Source organism: Oncorhynchus tshawytscha, unplaced genomic scaffold (assembly GCF_018296145.1).
Source record: "Oncorhynchus tshawytscha isolate Ot180627B unplaced genomic scaffold, Otsh_v2.0 Un_contig_121_pilon_pilon, whole genome shotgun sequence".
In the NCBI taxonomy this organism is placed as follows: Eukaryota; Metazoa; Chordata; class Actinopteri; order Salmoniformes; family Salmonidae; genus Oncorhynchus; species Oncorhynchus tshawytscha.
Window position 1 is genome coordinate 72,969 of NW_024609165.1, and position 23,554 is coordinate 96,522.

The 23,554-nt window shown below is 42.4% G+C and overlaps 1 protein-coding gene across 1 annotated transcript; it reads left to right on the top strand.

Annotated features, from left to right (window-relative positions):
* The first annotated feature begins 116 nt into the window (after nt 1-116).
* Nucleotides 117-21,360, top strand: LOC121844364 (zinc finger protein 239-like). The gene is made up of 5 exons (XM_042314387.1): nt 117-229; nt 1,826-2,074; nt 3,330-3,800; nt 17,908-18,068; nt 21,349-21,360. Exons 1-5 carry the CDS (start codon nt 202-204, stop codon nt 21,358-21,360), a joined length of 921 nt encoding a protein of 306 aa, XP_042170321.1. The 5' UTR covers nt 117-201.
* The last annotated feature ends 2,194 nt before the right edge of the window (nt 21,361-23,554 follow it).

A 23,554-nucleotide genomic window follows, 5' to 3' on the forward strand; every position in this document is an offset into this window, starting at 1 on the left:
CGTGGGCCGCCAGTTGGGGAAACGTGGTTTATACTTAAAGTCCAGTTGGGGTGGTACTGCAACATATTGACCAACAGCCATTAAACCCGACCAAACAAGGACAAGTCCTGTTGCGCTGCGGGAGTCGGCGAACAGGAAGTTCCGGGCAGGCGTCAGCCATAATGAAAGCGCCAGAACTGTTCTCTGAAGACGATAGCTTTTATGTCCGTTTCAAATGTATTACTAAAAGGTATGTCATTGCACGTTTAAACTTTATAATATCGAAAGAACGTGTCAGGTCATAAATCCGTCAAGTTATTATCGCGTTTGTTAATAAAGGTTTTATGACGTGTTATTGTTGTGCTAAACCGAATGAAGAACGTGCTAAAACATATATTGTTAGTCATATAACGTTAGACTTTGGGGTTAATTTACATTATTTCGTCAATGTAATTTAATAAAGAATCAATTGATTTGAGATTTCTGAGTTCGTTTGACATGTTTATTATTCTGATTATTACCATATGTTAATGAGCTGGTAAAATGGCGGCGCCTCTCGGTCTGAGTCAATAGACTTGCAGGCTGTGCGGCTGCACCAGAGAGACAGTTTCAGGGTTGTTTTACTGTTTACAAGCAGAATGTCATGTTCATCTGATTTCTACATGTCACTGTAACAATATTCACACACATTCAGTTGTTTCTATATTTATCTATAGTTGTTACTATGGTGTGAATGGGAAATACAATCGTTTTTTTTGTGGGTGAAATAAGTAGAAAATAGTCCATCAAACAAACTGCAACCTTGTATTAAACGTTTATTTAAGTAAATGTAGGTAGTCTACTTTATTTTAACTGCACTTAAGGAGTGAACATTATTTACGATAAGGACCTCTGAAAGGAAAATGGATGCCTGTCAACAAAATATACATTGAACTTAACCCCCCCCCCCCTGAATGCTTGCTTTTTTTTCAATAAAAGAGGCCCGGTGTGTGGAGGAACAGTATATTTTTGGGGGACTAGGCCTAATCAACAATAAAATCACAGCACAGCCATTGGTTATACAGCATTAAACGCGTTTGGGATTAACACGTGTGGGTTGGAATAACCTTTTGCAGTATTTACACCCTCCCAGCAACTATCATAGAAATACAGTATAACTTTGCTCTGTGCTTCCTCCCAGCATGCACTTGGTATTCTATAGGCTATGGATCATTTGATTGACATCACACTAAATAGCCTATAGTCCCACTTGATATTGTCCAGCAGAGAATCAGAGATGAGGGGAGGCATCAGCCACACATTGATATATTTAAGTGATAAGGTCAGAGGGGGTTTGTTATATGTCCAATATACCATGGATAAGGGCTGTTGTGGAGGGCCTGGATACAGAATTATTGCTATTATAAACTGGTTACCAATGTAATTAGAACAGTAAAAAGGAATGTTTTGTCATACCCGTGGTATATGTTCTAATATGCCATGGCTGTCAGCCAATCAGTGTTAAGGGCACAAACCATCCACCAATTACAAATGACAGGACCCTCTTTCTGGACTAGATTAAAACAATACTCAACCCTCCCCTTGACTGACATTGAAAAAGCATAACCCTCATTTTCCTCCAGGTAACCATTCTGTACATTTAGATTCTGTACATTTATATCTCTTATGTTGGGTCATTTAAAGTGTGAACTTTCTGTCTAATAAGAATTAATGTTTTGCTCTCAATGTTTAACTACCTGATCTGTTGAAATGAGATGATTGATCAAGAAAAAATACATTTTTAGAGAATATAGAACCAGAACTGTTAAGACAATAACTTTGTGTCCGTATCTCTTTATTACTACAGACCGACTCAGATTAAGTCTGAGGCCGGTAACATCAACAGTGAAGACAAACCAATCCTGTCACTCTCCTTCCACACTGAGTCCAAACCTACAGTCACTGGGTCCTGATTGTGACAGTGGAGCCCAGTTTGCACTGCAGGATCCAGAGATGGCATCAGTGAAGCTGGAAGACTGCAGTCAAACACTGGAGCTGAATGTCAACATTAAAGATGAAGAAGAGGAGGAGAAGATTAGGACATCTGTTAGTCATGGTAACAGCAGGTTCTATCTATCTATAAATTATCTTCATAAATTAGACCTCCTTAAGTTATGACCAGTCTATTGATAGGTTGACTTCTGTAATTCTGACAACACATCCCTGAACAACTGGGTTATCTGGAGTGATCTGAGTGTAGACTAAAGAAGTGGAGTAGACAAACTGCCAGTGTTTTGAAGTTCTATGAAATGAGTCTGTGTAGTTACTAATCCTTGTGATAGTGAGTGGAGGATGATATGAAATGAGTCTGTGTAGTTTCTAACCCTTGTGATAGTGAGTGGAGGATGATATGAAATGAGTCTGTGTAGTTACTAACCCTTGTGATAGTGAGTGGAGGATGATATGAAATGAGTCTGAGTCTGTAGTTACACCCTTGTGATAGTGAGTGGAGGATGATATGAAATGAGTCTGTAGTTACTAACCCTTGTGATAGTGAGTGGAGGATGATATGAAATGAGTCTGTAGTTACTAACCCTTGTGATAGTGAGTGGAGGATGATATGAAATGAGTCTGTGTAGTTACTAACCCTTGTGATAGTGAGTGGAGGATGATATGAAATGAGTCTGTAGTTTACCCTTGTGATAGTGAGTGGAGGATGATATGAAATGAGTCTGTAGTTACTAACCCTTGTGATAGTGAGTGGAGGATGATTATGGATAATTATTTTCACTCCTTTTGCCTTCGACTGTTACCAGGGTTCTGGTCAATTCTAGATATTTTGGGAAATAGACTGAAATTACAATTCTCTTCAAACCTTTTCATTTAGGAAAATGTGGAATTGGAATTTGGTTTACTTTCTGAATGGACTGTTATTTAAATGGAATTGCCCCCAACCCAGACTGTTACCCACTTTTAGAATAGTTTTACTCCCCTGTATTGTACAGCCTACTGATATGAATACATATGTCACCCGGTACAGACAGAAGAGGACTGGCCACCCCTCAGAGTCTGGTTCCTTTCTAGGTTTCTGCCCTCTAGGGAGTTATTTTCCTAGCCACTGTGCTTCTACATCTGCATTGCTTTTCTCTTTGGGGTTTTAGGCTGGGTTTCTGTTAAGCATTTATACATGTCAAATGTATTTTATTATATATATATATATCTTTTTACATCAGCAGTTGACCACAAAGTGCTTCACATAAACCCAGCCTAAAAACCCCAAAGAGCAAAGCAATGCAGATGTAGCTTCATAAAATACATTTGACATGAATAATCACACCAATTGACTGGTTCTTCTGATGTTGTTCACACAGGAGAACATGTTGAGACATTCTCTACATCCAGAGAGACACAGCAGGAAGATCACAGAGCCAAGATTTCTCATCACTGCCCACATTGTGAGGAGAATTTCCCAATTATTACAAAACTAAAATTACACCTAAAAATACACACAGGAGAGAATCTGTATTCCTGTACTGACTGTGGAAAGAGATTCACAACATCAAGGGCTCTGACACTTCATCAGAGAGTGCACACTGGAGAGAAGCCTTACTACTGCTCGTACTGTGGGGAGAGTTACTCTCAACAGAGCAACTTCAAAAAACACCAACGTCTACACACAGGAGAGAAGCCTTACTCCTGCTGTGACTGTGGAAAATGCTTTACAACATCATCTGAGCTAACAGTTCATCAGAGAACACACACGGGAGAAAAGCCTTACATCTGCTCTGACTGTGGGAAGAGTTTCTCCCACCTGTGTAACTTTAAAGCACACCAACGTATACATTCAGGAGAGAAGCCGTACTCCTGCTCTGACTGTGGGAAGAGTTTCTCCCGATTGTATACCTTAAAATCACATGGACGTACCCATACAGGAAAGAAGCCTTACTCCTGTTCTGACTGTATGAAGAGTTTTTCTCACCAGGGTAGCTTTAAAGCACACCAACGTATACATACAGGAGAGAAGCCTTACTACTGCTCTGACTGTGGGAAGAGTTTCTCTCAACAGAGCAACTTAAAAACACACAGACGTATACACACAGGAGAGAAGCCTTACTACTGCTCTGACTGTGGGAAGAGTTTCTCTCAAGAGAGCAACTTAAAAACTCACCAACGTAAACACAAAGGAGAGAAGCCTTACATCTGCTCTGTCTGTGGGAAGAGTTTCTCTCTACAGAACCAATTAAAAACACACCAACGTATACATAAAGGAGAGAAGCCTCATCAGTTCTCTCAGACCAGCTGAGATTAAAATTTAGTGATGGAGTGATTTTTATCTGATTGCTTGACTTGGACTGAAATAGGTGCCGGCACTTTATATTTAGCTTCAGGACCTCCACAATACTTTTGAGCTCATCTATAACAGGAACAGGAGCTCAAGCAGTAGAACATTTGAGGGCCTGGTACTCCGCTCTGTTAAGTTCCTGCCCAAGTCAAGCGCCGGAACTCACAACATGTATCAGATAGAGATGGTGTGATGATCAGTCACCATTAGTTTGGGGGGTTGGTTTTTATTACATAGTTACTTGTTTAATGATACACAGTCTCTGAAACGACAATATGTGTTTATTAAATTGTCTTTTAAAACTAGGTTAGTTATTATAGTTATTCATCATCAATGGGTTTGGATAATTGCATTCAGTGGCATTACTAGTCCTGTGTTTCGGGGCTTCAGCCCCGGATGTTTTAGGCCCCACACTTTGGATGGTAAAAAAATATATACTGTGTATCCGTAAAGTATTCAGACCCCTTCCCTTTTTCAATTTTTTTTTTACATCCTTATTCTAAAGTTTGATAGTGAAATTTCGTGCAAATGTATTAAAAATAAAAAAACAGAAACCTTTCGATATTCAGACCCTTTTCTATGAGACTTGAACTTGAGCTCAGGCGCATCCCTTTTCCGTTGATCATCATTGAAATGTTTCTACAACTTGATTGGAGGCCACCTGTGGTAAAATCAATTGATTGGACATGATTTGGAAATCAAGCACACACCTGTCCATATAAGGTCCCACAGTTGACAGTGCATGTCAGAGCAAAAACCAAGCCATGAGGTCAAAGGAATTGTCAGTAGATCCTGAAACAGGATTACGTTGAGGCACAGATCTGGGGAAGGGTACCAAAACCTTTCTGCAGAATAGAAGGTAACCAAGAACACAGTGGCCTCCATCATTCTTCAATGGAAGAAGTTTGGAACCACCAAGACTCTTCCTAGAGTTGGCCGCCCGTCCAAATTGAGCAATCGATGGTCACTCTGACAGAGCTCCAGAGTTCTTCTGTGGAGATGGGAGAATCTTCCAGAAGGACAACCATCTCTGCAGCACTCCACCATTCAGGCCTTTATGGTAGAGTGGCCAGACGGAAGCCACCCTTCAGTAAAAGGCACATGACAGCCTGCTTGGAGTTTGCCAAAAGGCACCTAAAGGACTCTCAGACCATGAGAAACAATATTCTCTGGTCTGATGAAACCAAGATTGAACTCTTTGGCCTGAATGTCAAGCGTCACGTCTGGAGCAAACCTGTCACCATCCCTACGGTGAAGCATGGTGGTGGCAGCATCATGCTGTGGGGATGTTTTTCAGCAGCAGGGATTGAGACAAGTCAGGATTTAGGGAAAGGTGAACGGAGCAAATTGCAGAGAGATCCTTGATGAAAACCTGCTCCAGAGCACTCAGTACCACAATGACCCTAAGCACACAGCCAAGACAACGCAGGAGTGACTTCGGGACAAGTCTCTGAATGTCCTTGAGTGGCCCAGCCAGAGCCCAGACTTGAACCCGATTGAACATCTCTGGAAAGACCTGAAAATAGATGTGCAGCGACGCTCCCCATCCAACCTGACAGAGTTTGTGAGAATCTGCAGAGAAGAATGGGAGAAACTCCTCAAACACAGGTTTGCCAAGCTTGTAGCATTATACCCAAGAAGACTCGAGTCTTTAATCACAGCCAAACGTGCTTCAACAAAGTACTAAGTAAAGGGTCTGAATACTTATTTAAAATGTAATATTTGAGTATTTAAACAAAGATAAATCTAAAAACCTGTTTTTGCTTTGTCATTATGGGGCATTGTGTGTCGATTGATGAGGGGAGAGACTGGCCAGTCAGTAAAGCGCCTCATCCACCACCACTAACAAACCTTGAACCAACTGCTAAACAAGGTAGCGAATCAGGAGAAAAGGATAATAAAATGTATTCAGACCTGGAAATAGGAGTTTCCTTTCACATGATACAGAGGGAGAACTGATGTACAGGATTTCCCATTTGCACGTAAGTTGTTGAATAGTTTAAACTGTTGTAGTGAATGTTGATTTTTTTTAGCAACCCATTATCGACTGACAGGTTCAGGTTGTCTCACTACACTGAACAAAAATATAAAATGTACATGTAAAGTGTTGGTCCCATGTTTCATGAGCTGAAATAAAAAATCCCAGAAATGTTCCAAACACACAAAAAGCTTATTTCTCTCAAATGTTGTGAACAAATGTGTTTACGTCCTTGTTAATGAGCATTTCTCCTTTGCCATGATAATCCATCCACAGGTGTGGCATATCAAGAAGCTGATTAAACAGCATGATCATTACACAGGTGCACCTTGTGCTTTGGACAATAAAACACTACTTTATTAAAATGTGCAGTTTTGTCACAACACAATGCCACAGATGTCCCTCAAGGTTTGTGGTTGGCTTGCTGACTGCAAGAATGTCCACCAGAGCTGTTTCCAGATAATTTAATGTTAATTTCTCTACCATAAGCCGCCTCCAGCCTCATTTTCAGAGAATTTGGCAGTTTGTCCAACCGGCCTCACAACCGCAGACCACATGTAACCACGCCAGCCCACGACCTCCACATCCGGCTTCTTCACCTACGGGATTGGCTGAGGGGGTTGCTGAGGAGTATTTCTGTCTGTAATAAAGCAATTTTGTGGGGAAAAACGTATTCTGATTGACTGCGCCTGGCTCCCAAGTGGGTGGGCCTTTGCCCTCCAAGGCTGCATCCCTGCCCAATCATGTGCAATTCATAGATTAGGGCCTAATTAATTACATTGAAATAGACTGATTTCCATATATATTAACCCAGCAAAAAATAAACGCCCCTTTTTCAGGACCCTGTCTTTCAAATATAATTGGTAAAATTCCAAATAACTTCACAGATCTTCATTGTAAAGGGTTTAAACACTGTTTCCCATGATTGGTCAATGAACCATGAACAATTCATGAACATGCACCTGTGGAATGGTTGTTAAGACACTAACAGCTTACAAGCAATTAAGGTCACAGTTATGAAAGCTTAGGACACTAAAGAGGCCTTTCAACTGACTCTGAAAAACACCAAAAGAAAGATGCCCAGGGTCCCTGCTCATCTGCGTGAATGTGCCTTAGGCATGCTGCAAGGAGGCATGAGGACTGCAGATGTGACCAGGGCAATAAATTGCAATGTCCGTACTGTGAGATGCCTAAGACAGCGCTACAGGGAGACAAGACAGGCAACGGATCGTCCTCGCAGTGGCAGACCACATGTAACAACACCTGCACAGGATCAGTACATCCAAACATCACACCTGCGGGACAGGTACAGGATGGCAACAACAACTGTCCAAGTTACACCAGGAAGGCACAATCCCTCCATCAGTGCTCAGACTGTCCACAATAACCTGAGAGAAGCTGGACTGAGGGCTTATAGGCCTGTTGTAAGGCAGGTCCTCACCAGACATCACCGGCAACAACGTCGCCTATGGGCACATACTCACCGTTGCTGGACCAGACAGGACTGGCAAAAAGTGCTCTTCACTGACGAGTCGCGGGTTTGTCTCACCACAGATTTGCGTTTATCGTCGAAGGAATGGGCGTTACACCGAGGCCTGTACTCTGGAGTGGGATCGATTTGGAGGTGGTGGGTCCATCATGGTCTGGGGTGGTGTGTCACAGCATCATCGGACGGATCTTGTTGTCATTGCAGGCAATCTCAACGCTGTGCGTTACAGGGAAGACATCCTCCTCCCTCATGTGGTACCCTTCCTGCAGGCTCATCCTGGCATGACCATCCAGCATGACAATGCCACCAGCCATACTGCTCGTTCTGTGCATGATTTCTTGCAAGTAGAGGAATGTCAGTGTTCTTGCATGGCCAGGGAAGAGCCCGGATCTCAATCCCATTGAGCATGTCAGTGAGCAAGTTGACAGTGAGAGGATGTTTATTTTTTTGCAGAGTTTGTGTGTATATATATATATATGTGTGTATCTTATATATACAGTTGAAGTCAGAAGTTTACATACACTTAGGTTGGAGTCATTAAAACTCATTTTTCAACCACTCCACAAATGTCTTGTTAAACAAACTATAGTTTTGGCAAGTCGGTTAGGGCATCTACTTTGTGCACGACACAAGTCATTTTTCCAACAATTGTTTACAGACATATTATTTCACTTATAATTCACTGTATCACAATTCCAGTGGGTCAGAAGTTTACATATATTAAGTTGACTGCGCCTCTAAACAGTTTGGAAAATTCCAGAAAATGATGTCATGGCTTCAGAAGCATCTGGTAGGCTAATTGACACCATTTGAGTCAATTGGAGGTGTACCATTGGATGTATTTCAAGGCCTACCTTCAAACTCAGTGCCTCTTTGCTTGATCAGCCAGGACTTCATAAAAAACATTGTAGACCTCCACAAGTCTGGTTCATCCTTAGGAGCAAAATCCAAACGCCTGAAGGTACCACGTTCATCTGTACAAACAATAGTACTCAAGTATAAACACCATGGGACAACGCAGCCGTCATACCACTCAGGAAGGAGAAGCGTTCTGTCTCTAGAGATGAACGTACTTTTGTGCGAAAACTGCAAATCAATCACAGAACATCAGCAAAGGACCTTGTGAAGATGCTGGAGGAAACAGGTACAAAAGTATCTATATCCACAGTAAAACGAGTCCTATATCAACATAAACTGAAAGGCAGCTCAGCAAGGAAGAAGCCACTGCTCCAAAACTGCCATAAAAAAAGCCAGACTACGGTTTGCAACTGCAAATGGGGACAAAGATTGTAATTTTTGGAGAAATGTCCTCTGGTCTGATGAAACAAAAATAGAACTGTTTGGCCATAATGACAATCATTACGTTTGGAGGAAACAGGGAAGAATACCATCCCAACCGTAAAGCACAGGGGTGGCAGCATCATGTTGTGTGGTTGCTTTGCTGCAGGAGGGACTGGTGCACTTCACAAAATAGATGGAATCATGAGGATGGAAAATTATGTGGATATATTGAAGCAACATCTCAAGACATCAGTTAAAGTTAAAGCTTGGTCGCAAAAGGGTCTTCCAAATGGACAATGACCCCAAGCATACTCCCAAAGTTGTGGCAAAATGGCTTTAAGGACAACAAAGTCAAGGTTTTGGAGTGGCCATCACAAAGCCCTCACCTCAATCCTTTAGAACATTTGTGGGCAGAACTGAAAAAGTGTGTGCGAGCAAGGAGGCCTACAAACCTGACTCAGTTACACCAGCTCAGTCAGGAGGAATGGGCCAAAATTCACCCAACTTATTGTGGGAAGCTTGTGGAAGGCTACCCAAAACGTCTGACCCAAGTTAAACAGTTTTAAGGCAATGCTACCAAATACTAATTGAGTGTATGTAAACTGACCCACTGGGAATGTGATGAAAGAAATAAAAGCTGAAATAAATAATTCTCTACTATTATTATGACATTTCACATTCTTAAAAATAAAGTGGTGATCCTAACTGACCTAAGACAGGAAATTTTTACCAGGATTAAATGTCAGGAATTGTGAAAAACTGAGTTCAAATGTATTTGGCTAAGCTGTATGTAAACTTCCGACTTCAACTGTATATATATATATATATATATATATATATATATATATATATATATATTAATAGTCGGGAAACAGGAAGTTCCGGGCTCCAGACACAATGAAGTCTGCGGAACTGTTCTCTGAAGACAGTAGCGTGTGTGTCCGTTTCAGAAGTATTACTAAAGGTATGCAATAGCACGTTTAAACTGTCTAATATCGAAAGAACATGTCATCATATGTTAGGTAACAAATCCGTCAATGTATTATCGCGTTTGTTAAAGGTGTTATGACGTTTTAGTTTTGTGCTGAACCGAGTGAGTGAAGAACGTGATTAAATATAATTTTAGAAGTCACATTTAGCTAGCTAAGGTTAGACTTTGGGTTTGTCAGAGTGAATGGATGTACATTATTTCGTCAATGTAATTTCATAAAGAATCAATTGATTTGAGATTTCTGAGTTCGTTTGACATGTTTATTATTCTGATTATTTCCATATGTTAATGAGCTGGTAAAATGGCGGCGCCTCTCGGTCTGAGTCAATAGACTTGCAGGCTGTGCGGCTGCACCAGAGAGACAGTTTCAGGGTTGTTTTACTGTTTACAAGCAGAATGTCATGTTCATCTGATTTCTACATGTCACCGAAACAATATTCACACACATTCAGTTGTTTCTATATTAATCGATAGTAGTTACTTTGGTGTGAATGGAAAATACAATATGTTGTGAGTGAAATAGTGGAAAATAGTACATAGTTATGTCTCAAACTGCAACCTTGTATTAATTGTTTATTTAGTCATTTATGCATTTGAGGAAGTCTGCTATAGCTTATCTGCACGTAGAGGGAACATGTTTAATAAGGGTTACATGGAGAAAATATCTGAAAGGAAAATGGAGGCCGTCCTGTCAGCAACATATATTAGACATAAACCCTCCATGAACGGGGCTGCGGGCCAGAAGGTCGTGGGTTCGCAGACCACCGTGAACAAGAGTAAGGGTGGATAGATTCATGGAATGATTTCATCATAAAATATATCTATCATCGTATTTGCAGGTCTGAGGGGGAAGAAAAAGCCTTTTTATAAACATTTCATACAAGTCTCTGTCATTTTACGTATTAGCCAAATGTTTTTAATACCACACAGGCTAAGAATGGAGAAAGGCCTACGTGTTCATCTCCATATTTCTCCAATGCCAAATCAGTGTTTCTTGTTTGCAAAGAAATTGTCCCGGTTTGCAAATAACTAAATCAGAGACCATCTGACATGATTGGTGGGCGGGAGGTCCAGTATAAACACAAACTTGCTTCCTTGACAACAGCTCTGCTCCGTTAAGCGCTAGAAGTATAAAAGCCCAGATGTCTGCAGAGGATGCATCTGCAGTCAGATATCGGATTGACCATCCAGTCTTTTAGCAGAGAAATGTAAAGCTCTAACTGCTGGCTACTCTCATTCTTTGTCTTTAACCCAACAAGCATTTCCATAAAAGCTGTCTGATACTGATTATTGGAGGACCAAAAAAAGCCAATACCGATTAATCAGCCATTTTTTATTTTTTATTTAAAAATATATATTATTTGAAAAAATGACAATTACAACAATACTGAATGAACACTTATTTTAACTTAATACAATACATCAATAAAATCAATTTAGCATCAAATAAATAATGAAACATGTTCAATTTGGTTTAAATAATATATAAACAAAGTGTTGGAGAAGAAAGTAAAAGTGCAATATGTGCCATGTAAGAAAGCTAACGTTTAAGTTCCTTGCTCAAAACATGAGAACATATGAAAGCTGGTGGCTCCTTTTAACATGAGTCTTCAATATTCCCAGTTAAGATGTTTTAGGTTGTAGTTATTATAGGAATTATAGGACTATTTCTCTCTATACCATTTGTATTTCATTAACCTTTGACTATTGGATGTTCTTATAGGCACTTTAGTATTGCCAGTGTAACAGTATAGCTTCCGTCCCTCTCCTCGCTCCTCCCTGGGCTCGATCCAGGAACACAATGACAACAGCCACCCTCGAAGCAGCGTTACCCATGCAGAGCAAGGGGAACAACCACTCCAAGTCTCAGAGCGAGTGACATTTGAAACGCTATTAGCGCGCACCCCGCTAACTAGCTAGCCATTTCACATCGGTTACACCAGCCTAATCTCGGGAGTTGATAGGCTTGAAGTCATAAACAGCGCAATACTTGACGCACAACGAAGAGCTGCTGGCAAAACGCACGAAAGTGCTATTTGAATGAATGCTTACGAGCCTGCTGCTGCCTACCACCGCTCAGTCAGACTGCTCTATCAAATCATAGACTTAGTTATAACATAATAACACACAGAAATACGAGCCTTAGGTCATTAATATGGTCGAATCCGGAAACTATCATCTCGAAAACAAGATGTTTATTCTTTCAGTGAAATACGGAACCGTTCCGTATTTCATCTAACGGGTGGCATCCATAAGTCTAAATATTCCTGTTACATTGCACAACCTTCAATGTTATGTCATAATTACGTAAAATTCTGGCAAATTAGGCGGCCCAAACTGTTGCATATACACTGACTCTGCATGCAATGAACGCAAGAGAAGTGACACAATTTCTCCTGGTTAATATTCCCTGCTAACCTGGATTTCTTTTAGCTAAATATGCAGATTTAAAAATATATACTTCTGTGTATTGATTTTAAGAAAGGCATTGATGTTCATGGTTAGGTACACATTGGAGCAACGATACGCACCACATCGATTATATGCAACGCAGGACACGCTAGATAAACTAGTAATATTATCAACCATGTGTAGTTAACTAGTGATTATGATTGATTGTTTTTTATAAGATAAGTTTAATGCTAGCTAGCAACTTACCTTGGCTTACTGCATTCGCATAACAGGCAGTCTCCTCGTGGAGTGCAATGAGAGGCAGGTGGTTAGAGCATTGGACTAGTTAACTGTAAGGTTGCAAGATTGAATCCCCCGAGCTGACAAGGTGAAAATCTGTCGTTCAGGGAACGAGGCAGTTAACCCACCATTCCCTGGTATGCCGTCATTGAAAATAAGAATGTGTTCTTAACTGACTTGCCTAGTTAAATAAAGTTGTAAAAAAAAAAAAGTAGGCCAAACCAAAATACGGATTTCCGATTGTTATGAAAACTTGAAATCGGCCCTAATTAATCGGCCATTCCGATGAATCGGTCGACCTCTAGTTTAAACATCTTCTATTGTACAGAAAGTAAATAGCTTAATAAATTGGTAGCGACATAATTAGATTAGAAAGTCTTTTTTGTTTGTCTCCTGGGCTATAGAAGGTTGTAGCTCAGCCTCAGAATGTCAAAGAAACAACGTAACTTCTTTCCTGGTTATTTTACAGCCTGTTTCTGGCGTAAAGCAGCGCTGACCAAAACACTGTTACAGATCTCTTTATATCATCAGATCAGTTTGATTTTCTTCATGTTATCTAACAAGTGGGGGGCCTGTGCTTTTTGACAGCATCTTCACTAAAAGAGGCCTATGGCATAACCCCTCAAGTGGAGTCTGGGTTTTAACTCAACAGCCCTTCACTGACATTCACTGACATGGAGGTAGGCTATTTAAAGAGTGTATGGTGAGTGTGCGGTAGTCCATGCGCAAGATTGTGTGTATTTTTGGGACTTGGCCTAATCAACAAAAAAAAAATCTGAAGAAACCTTTCGCTCTCTTCCTCACAGCACAGCCATTGGTTAGGATAGGCCGACACAGCACAGCCATTGGTTAGGATAGGCCGACACAGCACAGCCATTGGTTAGGATAGGCCGCACAGCCAGCACAGCCATTGGTTAGGATAGGCCGACACAGCACAGCCATTGGTTAGGATAGGCCGACACAGCACAGCCATTGGTTAGGATAGGCCGACACAGCACAGCCATTGGTTAGGATAGGCCGACACAGCACAGCCATTGGTTAGGATGACACAGCACAGCCATTGGTTAGTATAGGCCAACACAGCACAGCCATTGTTTAGGATGACACAGCACAGCCATTGGTTAGTATAGGCCTACACAGCACAGCCAGCCATTGGTTAGGCAGCATAGTATAGGCCAACACAGCACAAAAAAAAAACGTTTTGGCTCAACAAGCATAGAGCAGGCCGTTTCTCAGGGTTGGAATAGCCTTTGCAGTGTGTAATGCAGCCTAGTATATTTACACCATCCCAGCAACTATCCTAGAACCATATTATAACTTTGCTCTGTGCTTCTCCCAGCATGCACTTCGTATCCTATAGCCCAGGACTCTCCAACCCTGTTCCTGGAGAGCTACAGCCCTGTAGGCTTTCGCTCTAACCCTAATCTAGCACACCTAATTCTATAAACTGAACCAATGGGGTTGGAGTTAAAACCTACAGGAGGGTAGCTCTCCAGGAACAGGGTTGGAGTTAAAACCTACAGGAGGGTAGCTCTCCAGGAACAGGGTTGGAGTGAAAACCTACAGGAGGATAGCTCTCCAGGAACAGGGTTGGAGTTAAAACCTACAGGAGGGTAGCTCTCCAGGAACAGGGTTGGAGTGAAAACCTACAGGAGGGAAGCTCTCTAGGAACATGGCTGGACAGCCCTGCTTTAGCCTATAGACTATGGATCATTTGATTGACATCACACTAAATGGCCTATAGTCACACTTGATATTGTGGCCCAGCAGAGAATCAGAGATGAGGGGCGGCATCAGGCACACATTGATATATAGCCAATCAGCGTTCAGGGCTCAAACCACCCAGTTTATAGAGCCTAATAAGCAAGTAATTGTCAAACACTGAGAAATATTGACATGTCATCAATTACAAATGACATGACCCTCTTATGGACTAGATTAAAACAATACTCAACCCTCCCCTTGACTGAAATTGAAACAGCATAACCCTCCCTCATTTTCCTCCAGGTAACCATTCTGTACATTTAGATCCATCTCTTATTTGTGTTATTTAAAGGGTGAATTTTGTCTAATGTTTTGAATGAAGGTTTTGTTGGCAATGCTTAGCTACCTGATCTGTTGAAATGAGAGAATTGAACAACAAAAAATCTAATATCTTTTGAGAAGTAAAGCACCAGAACTGTCAAGGTTGTTTTCTGCTTCTCATATCTACAGGACGACTTGAATTAAGTCTGAGGCCGGTAACATCAACAGTGAGGACAAACGCAGCCTGCCTCTCTCCCTTCCACACTGAGTCCAAACCTACAGTCACTGGGTCCTGATTGTGACAGTGGAGCCCAGTTTGCTCTGCAGGATCCAGAGATGGCATCAGTGAAGCTGGAAGACTGCAGTCAAACACTGGAGCTGAATGTCAACATTAAAGATGAAGAAGAGGAGGAGAAGATTGGGAAATCTGTTAGTCATGGTAACAGCAGGTTCCTCATAAGTTAGACTGGGTCATAAGTTAGACTGGGTCATAAGTTAGACTGGGTCTAACGCTAGGAGAGAGGAGACTAAAGAAGTGAAGTAGACAAACTGCCAGTGTTTTAAAGTTCTATGAAATGAGTCTGTAGTTACTAACCCTTGTGATAGTGAGAGGAGGAGGATTCTGGGTAATTATTTTCACCCCTTTAGCCTTAGACTGTTGCCATGGTTCTGGTCAATTCCATATCATTCAGGAAATACACTGAAATTCCAATTCTCTTCAATGCTTTTCAATTAGCAGCATTTGGAATTTGGTTTACTTTTTGAATTGATTGGAATTGAAAAGGAATTGACCCCAACCCAGACTGTTACCCACTTTTAGAATAGTTTTACTCCCCTGTGTTGTACAACCTACTGATATGAAGTCATATGTCACCCGGTACAGACAGAAGAGGACTGGCCACCCCTCGGTTCCTTTCTAGGTTTCTTCCTATGTTCCTCTGTTCCTGCATTCTAGCAAACCTACTCATTCAAGGGTTTTTCTTATTTTTTTACTACTTTCTACATTGTAGAATAACAATGAAGACAAACTATGAAATAACACATGGAATCATGTATTAACCAAAAAATAGAGTTAAACAAATCTAAAAATATTTTATATTATTCAAAGTAGCCACCCTTTGCCCTGATGACAACTTTGCACACTCTTGGCATTCTCTCAACCAGCTTCACCTGGAATGCTTTTCCAGCAGTCTTGAAGGAGTTCCCACATTTGATGAGCACTTGTTGGCTGCTTTTTTTTTTTTTTTTGAGTGGGCAGGTTGATGAGAGACAGTCAATGTTTCACACGTTATCCAGATAATGACGGTTAGCACTTGGTGGTCTATAGCAGCTTCCCACCAGAATGGGCTTTAGGTGAGGTAGATGAATCTGTAGCCGTATTACTTCAACAGTATCTAACATGAGATTGTCTCTAATCTTTACAGGAATGTGGTTCTGAATATAAACAGCAACACCTCCCCCATTGGCATTTCTGTCTTTTCTGTAGATGTTATAACCATGTATTGCTACCACTGTATCATCAAAGGTATTATCTAAGTAGAGTTTCAGAGATAGTCTAAATATGAATGTCATTTGTAACTAGCAAGTTATTGATATCATGAACCTTGTTTTTAGGTTACATATATTAATATGGGCTATTTTTAGCACTTTTATGGGTTGCTTGATTGTTTTTAATGCTTTACTGAGAAGCTTATCAGGTAGAATTACTTATATTATGTACATTGGAGATGATAGTGCTGTGAGCTGCACAAAGTGGTCTTCTTACTAGGGCACACCGGTAGCCATGCTGGTTAAGTGTGGCTTTGAATTCGAAATAAATCACAGACAGTGTCACCAGCAAAGCACTCCCACACCACCTCCATTGCTTCACGGTGGGAACCACACAAGCAGAGATCATCCGTTCACCCACACCACGTCTCAGAAAGACACGGCAATTGGAACCAAAAGGACAGACCAAAGGACAGATTTCCACCGGTCTAATGTCCATTGCTTGTGTTTCTTCGCCCAAGCAATTCTCTTCTTCATATTGGTGTTCTTTAGTAGTGGTTTCTTTGCGGCAATTTGACCATGAAGGCCTGATTCACGCAGTCTCCTCTGAACAGTTGATGTTGGAGATGTGTCTGTTACTTGAACTCTGTGAAACATTTATTTGGCCTGCAATCTGAGCTGCAGTTACGTCTAATGAACTTATCCTCTGCAGCAGAGGTAACTCTGGGTCTTCCTTTCCTGTGGCGGTCCTCCTGAGAGCCAGTTTCATCATAGCACTGGATGGTTTATGTGACTACACTTTAAGAAACTTTCAAAGTTCTTGAAATGATTGAGTATTGACTGACTTTCATGTGTTAAAGTAATGATGGACTGTTGTTTCTCTTTGCTTTATTTCAGCTGTTTTTGTCATACTATGGATGGTATTTTGACCAAATAGGGCTCTTCTGTATCCCACCCTTACCTTGTCACAACACAACTGATTGACTCAAACGCATTAAGAAGGAAATAAATTCCACAAAGTAACTTTTAACAAGGCACACCTGTTAATTGAAATGCATTCCAGGTGACTTCCTCATGAAGCTGGTTGAGAGAATGCAAAGCTTTCATCAAGGCAAAGGGTGGCTACTTTGAAAAATCTAAAATATATCTTCACTATTATTTACAATGTAGAAAATTGTAAAAATAAATGAAAACCCTGGAAGGAGTAGGTGTCCAAAGTTTTGACTGGTACTGTATATCACACCAACTGACTGGTTCTTCTGATGTTGTTCACACAGGAGACCGTGTTGAGACATTCTCTACATCCAGAGAGACACAGCAGGAAGATAACAGACCTAAGAGGTTTCACCACTGCCCACATTGTGAGGAGAATTTTCCAATTCTATCAAAGCTAAAAGTCCACTTAAAAATACACACAGGAGACAATCTGTATTCCTGTACTGACTGTAGGAAGAGATTCACAACATCAAGGGCTCTGACACTTCATCAGAGAGTGCACACAGGAGAGAAGCCTTACTCCTGCTCGTACTGTGGAAAATGCTTCACAACATCCTCTGAGTTAACAGTTCATCAGAGAACACACACTGGAGAAAAGCCTTATATCTGCTCTGACTGTGGGAAGAGTTTCTCTCACCTGTGTAACTTTAAAGCACACCAACGTATACATGCAGGAGAGAAGCCGTTCTCCTGCTCTGACTGTGGGAAGAGTTTCTCTCAACAGAACCATTTAAAGTCACACCAACGTATACACACAGGAGAGAAGCCTTACTTCTGCTCTGACTGTAGGAAGAGTTTTCCCACCTGTGTAACTATAAAGCACACCAACGTATACATGCAGGAGAGAAGCCGTTCTCCTGCTCTGACTGTGGGAAGAGTTTCTCTCAACAGAACCATTTAAAAGCACACCAACGTATACACACAGGAGAGAAGCCTTACTACTGCTCTGACTGTGGGAAGAGTTTCTCTCGATTGGATACTTTAAAATCACATGAACGTATACATACAGGAAAGAAGCGTTACTACTGCTCCGACTGTAGGAAGAGTTTCTCCCACCAGGGTAGCTTAAAAAACACCAATGTATACACACAGGAGAGAAGCCTTACTCCTGCTGTGACTGTGGAAAATGCTTCACAACATCATTTGATCTAAAAGTTCATCTGAGAACACACACTGGAGAAAAGCCTTACATCTGCTCTGACTGTGGGAAGAGGTTCTCTCAACAGAACCATTTAAAAACACATCAACGTATACACACAGGAGAGAAGCCTTACTACTGCTCTGTCTGTGGGAAGAGTTTCTCTCAACAGAGCAACTTAAAAACACACCAACGTATGCATAAAGGAGAGAAGCCTTACTACTGCTCTGACTGTGGGAAGAGTTTCTCTCAACAGAGCAACTTAAAAACACACCAACGTATACATAAAGGAGAGAAGCCTCATCAGTTCTCTCAGACCAGCTAAGATTAAAATCACTCCCATCACTCAATTTTCATCTCATTGCTTGACTTGGACTGAAATAGGTGCCGGTACTGTTTTGTATTTAGCTTCCACCACATACATCATTCATAAGTAAATTATCGGTTATAAAATATAAATTGGTATGTGTTATTCACTGACATGTGGACTTAAACTTCATTGTGTTCTGTGACATTTTAATCACTGCGTTGTAGAGATGATCTCTTTATCTATGTATGTTGCTATTGTGAGGTTGACACACGTCTAGCAGATTTAATTAGTCTGTCATAGGTTGTTATTCTATTCGTATTATACGGTAATTCATCAGTTCTGCCCCACAAAGGAAAATGTCAATAAACTCAGTGATGTACTTTATGGTCTCAGTTTGATTCAGTTTCTTTAGTTTCCATGGTTAGTTTCCATAGTTTCCATAGTTAGTTTCCATGGTTAGTTTCCATAGTTTCCATGTTGTTGGATAGTCAGGTGTTGCTACACTGTTATTAACATTACAATAATTATCAAATTGCATCTGTCAATAGTTCTTTCTTTTTTTTTACTACTACAGAATTTTTCAGTTTCAGAGAAGTATTTTTAACTATTGGACAAGTAAAAAATAATTTGGACAAGTGGCAAGAAAAGATCATGTCCAGCCCTGACATACTTAAGAAGGTGCAAACTGCACTATATATACTAAAGTATGTGGACACCCCTTCAAATTAGTGGATTTGGCTATTTCAGCCACAGCCGTTGTTGACAGGTGTATAGAATCGAGCACACCGCCATGCAATCTCCATAGACAAACATTGGCGGTAGAATGGCCCTTACTGAAGAGCTCAGTGACTTTCAAAGTGGCACCGTCATAGGATGCCACATTTCCAACAAGTCAGTTTGTCAAGTTTCTGCCATGCTAGAGCCGCCCCAGTCAACTGTAAGTGCTGTTCTTGCGAAGTGGAAACGTCTACAAGCAACAACGTCTCAGCCGCAAAGTGGCAGTGCATAAAAATCGTCTGTCCTCGGTGGCAACACTCACTACCGAGTTCCAAACTGCATCTGGAAGCAATGTCAGCACAAGAACTGTTTGCCTGGAGCTTCATGAAATGGGTTTCCATGACCGAACAGCCACACACAAGCCTAAGATCACCATGCACAATGCTAAGCGTCGGCTGGAGTGATGTAAAGCTCGCCGCCGTTGGACTCTGGAGCAGTGGAAACGCATTCTCTGGAGTGATGAATCACGCCTTACCATCTGGCAGTCCGACGGACGAATCTGGGTTATGGCAGATGCTAGGAGAACGCTACCTGCCCGAATGCATAGTGCCAACTGTAAAGTTTGGTGGAGGGGAATAATGGTCTGGGGCTGTTTTTTATGGTTCGGGCAAAACCCCTCAGTTCTCGTGAAGGGAAATCTAACACTACAGTATACAATGGCATTCTAGACAAGTCTGTGCTTCCAACTTTGTGGCAACAGTTTGGGCAAGGGCCTTTCCTGTTTCAGCATGACGATGCCCCCGTGCACAAAGCGAGGTCCATACTGAAATGTTTTTGTCAAGATCGGTGTGGAAGAACTTGACTGGCCTGCACAGAGCTCTGACCTGAACCCCATCAAACACCTCTGGGATGAATTGGAACGCAGACTGCGAGCCAGGCCTAATCGCCCAACATCAGTGCCCGACCTCGCTAATGCTTTTTTTGCAAGCCTCCACAGCAATGTCCCAACATCTAGTGGAAAGCCTTCCCAGAAGAGTGGCTGCTCTTATAGCAGCAATGTCCCAACATCTAGTGGAAAGCCTTCCCAGAAGAGTGGCTGCTCTTATAGCAGCAATGTCCCAACATCTAGTGGAAAGCCTTCCCAGAAGAGTGGCTGCTCTTATAGCAGCAATGTCCCAACATCTAGTGGAAAGCCTTCCCAGAAGATTGGCTGCTCTTATAGCAGCAATGTCCCAACATCTAGTGGAAAGCCTTCCCAGAAGAGTGGCTGCTCTTATAGCAGCAATGTCCCAACATCTAGTGGAAAGCCTTCCCAGAAGAGTGGCTGCTCTTATAGCAGCAATGTCCCAACATCTAGTGGAAAGCCTTCCCAGAAGAGTGGCTGCTCTTACAGCAGCAATGTCCCAACATCTAGTGGAAAACCTTCCCAGAAGAGTGGCTGCTCTTATAGCAGCAATGTCCCAACATCTAGTGGAAAGCCTTCCCAGAAGAGTGGCTGCTCTTATAGCAGCAAAGTGGGGACCAACTCCATATTAATGCCAATGTACAGGTGGTAGTTGTCCCATGGCCGGTTTCTCCCGTCTCAGCTGTGGATCTCTCCAGCTCTTTCACAGTTACCATTGTCCTCTTGGTTGCTTCTCGGTCTAATACCTTCCTTACCCGGTCACTGAGTTTTGGTGGACGGCCTTCTTTAGTCAGAAGTAGCGCTTCTTTCCATTTTTTTAAATATGTTTTTATAATGGATTTAACAGTGAGTTCTTGACCTACTGATGGTGTGGCTGCTATGACAACTGGCTGTTCAGACTGTACTCAGGCCTGTACTGACGTGTGTGGCTGTAGCTGTAGGGTTCCCTATAAAGTGCATAGGGCCCAGGTCAACGTTGTGCATTGAGTTCAACACAGTGATCATTTTCAGATACTTTCTGTTTTCCTTCTCCTATCCAGATCCAACCTTGAAGCATAATTAATCTACCCAGTATATGATAGACATCCTCAATGAATCCTGAGCATGAATTCATTAGTTGTAATTACAGATTTCATATGGGAAGAGGCCACAGAACAGGGGACGAGGAGGAGGAGGAGGAGGAGTAGGAAGGCTCCACAGAACAGGGGGCCCAGAGGTGGAGGGCTCCACAGAACAGGGGGCCCAGAGGTGGAGGGCTGCACAGAACAGGGGGCCCAGAGGTGGAGGGCTCTGGAGGTGGAGGGCTCTGGAGGTGGAGGGCTCCACAGAACACGGGGCCCAGAGGTGGAGGGCTCTGGAGGTGGAGGGCTCCACAACAGATTCAATCAAATGTATCCTGCATCTGTCTCTCTTTCTCGCTCTCTCTCTCCCTGTCTCTCCCTCCCGTTCTCTCCCTGTCTCTCCCTCCCTGTCTCTCCCTCCCGTTCTCCCTGTCTCTCCCTCCCGTTCTCTCCCTGTCTCTCTCCCTCCCGTTCTCTCCCTGTCTCTCCCTCCCGTTCTCTCCCTGTCTCTCCCTCCCGTTCTTCTCTCCCTGTCTCTCCCTCCCGTCTCTCTCCCTGTCTCTCCCTCCCGTCTCTCCCTCTCTCTCCCTCCCGTTCTCTCCCTGTCTCTCCCTCCCTCTCTCTTCTCTCTCTCTCTCTCTCTGCTCTCTCTCTCTCTGTCTCTCTCTCTCTCTCTGTCTCTCTCTCTCTCTGTCTCTCTCTCTGTCTCTCTCTCTCTCTCTCTCTCTGTCTCTCTGTCTCTCTCTCTCTCTCTCTCTCTCTCTCCTCTCTCTCTCTCTCTGTCTCTCTCTCTCTCTCTCTCTCTCTCTCTCTCTCTCTCTCTCTCTCTCTCTCTCTCTCTCTGTCTCTCTCTCTCTCTGTCTCTCTCTCTCTCTCTCTCTCTCTCTCTCTCTCTCTCTCTCTCTCTCTCTCTCTCTCTCTGTCTCTCTCTCTCTCTCTCTGTCTCTCTCTCTCTCTCTCTGTCTCTCTCTCTCTCTCTCTCTCTCTCTCTCTCTCTCTCTCTCTCTCTCTCTCTCTCTCTCTCTCTCTCTCTCTGTCTCTCTCTCTCTCTCTCTCTCTCTCTCTCTCTCTCTCTCTCTCTCTCTCTCTCTCTCTCTCTCTCTCTCTCTCTCTCTCTCTCTCTCTCTCTCTCTCTGTCTCTCTCTCTCTCTCTCTCTCTCTCTCTGTCTCTCTCTCTCTCTCTCTCTCTCTCTCTCTCTCTCTCTCTCTGTCTCTCTCTCTCTCTCTCTCTCTCTCTCTCTCTCTCTCTCTCTCTCTCTCTCTCTCTCTCTCTCTCTCTCTCTCTCTCTCTCTCTCTCTCTCTCTCTCTCTCTCTCTCTCTCTCTCTCTCTCTCTCTCTCTCTCTCTCTCTCTCTCTCTCTCTCTCTCTCTCTCTCTCTCTCTCTCTCTCTCTCTCTCTCTCTCTCTCTCTCTCTCTCTCTCTCTCTCTCTCTCTCTCTCTCTCTCTCTCTCTCTCTCTCTCTCTCTCTCTCTCTCTCTCTCTCTCTCTCTCTCTCTCTGTCTCTCTCTCTCTCTCTCTCTCTCTCTCTCTCTGTCTCTCTCTCTCTCTCTCTCTCTGTCTCTCTCTCTCTCTCTCTCTCTCTCTCTCTCTCTCTCTCTCTCTCTCTCTCTCTCTCTCTCTCTCTCTCTCTCTCTCTCTCTCTCTCTCTCTCTCTCTCTCTCTGTCTCTCTCTCTCTCTCTCTCTCTCTCTCTCTCTCTCTCTCTCTCTCTCTCTCTCTCTCTCTCTCTCTCTCTCTCTCTCTCTCTCTCTCTCTCTCTCTCTCTCTCTCTCTCTCTCTCTCTCTCTCTCTCTCTCTCTCAGTAAAGTAGAGGAGTAATCTGCCGGAGGCTGAGCATTTCAAATGATCTTAACCAGACACTTAATTCAATTTCTACAGCTTTATGAACAAAATAAGTGGTGTGTTTAATTCAAATAATCAGCACAAGGTACGAAGTCCATAAGAGTATGGGCACTGGTCAAAACAAGTAGTGAAGTCAGAGCTTGATTACAACCAAAAAGTGTTTGTTTGACTCCCTCAGTTATATCTTGATCAAGAAAAAAAAGAAACGTCCGTTTTCAGGACACTTGTTTTTCAAAGATAATACCCTTATTGGCCTTCTTGCAACACCTGAGTTAATAAAATATTTACTAAATAAACTAATGCAACATATTGAATGCCAACCACCATTAAACCCACCGAAGAA

Bases quoted from the DNA above. Each gene is read 5' to 3' on its own strand.
- LOC121844364 (XM_042314387.1), top strand. From the start codon at position 202: ATGTCCGTTTCAAATGTATTACTAAAAG. The intron at 230-1,825 runs GTATGTCATTGC...TTATTACTACAG, and splicing joins TTCAAATGTATTACTAAAAG to ACCGACTCAGATTAAGTCTG. The intron at 2,075-3,329 runs GTAACAGCAGGT...TTGTTCACACAG, and splicing joins TAGGACATCTGTTAGTCATG to GAGAACATGTTGAGACATTC.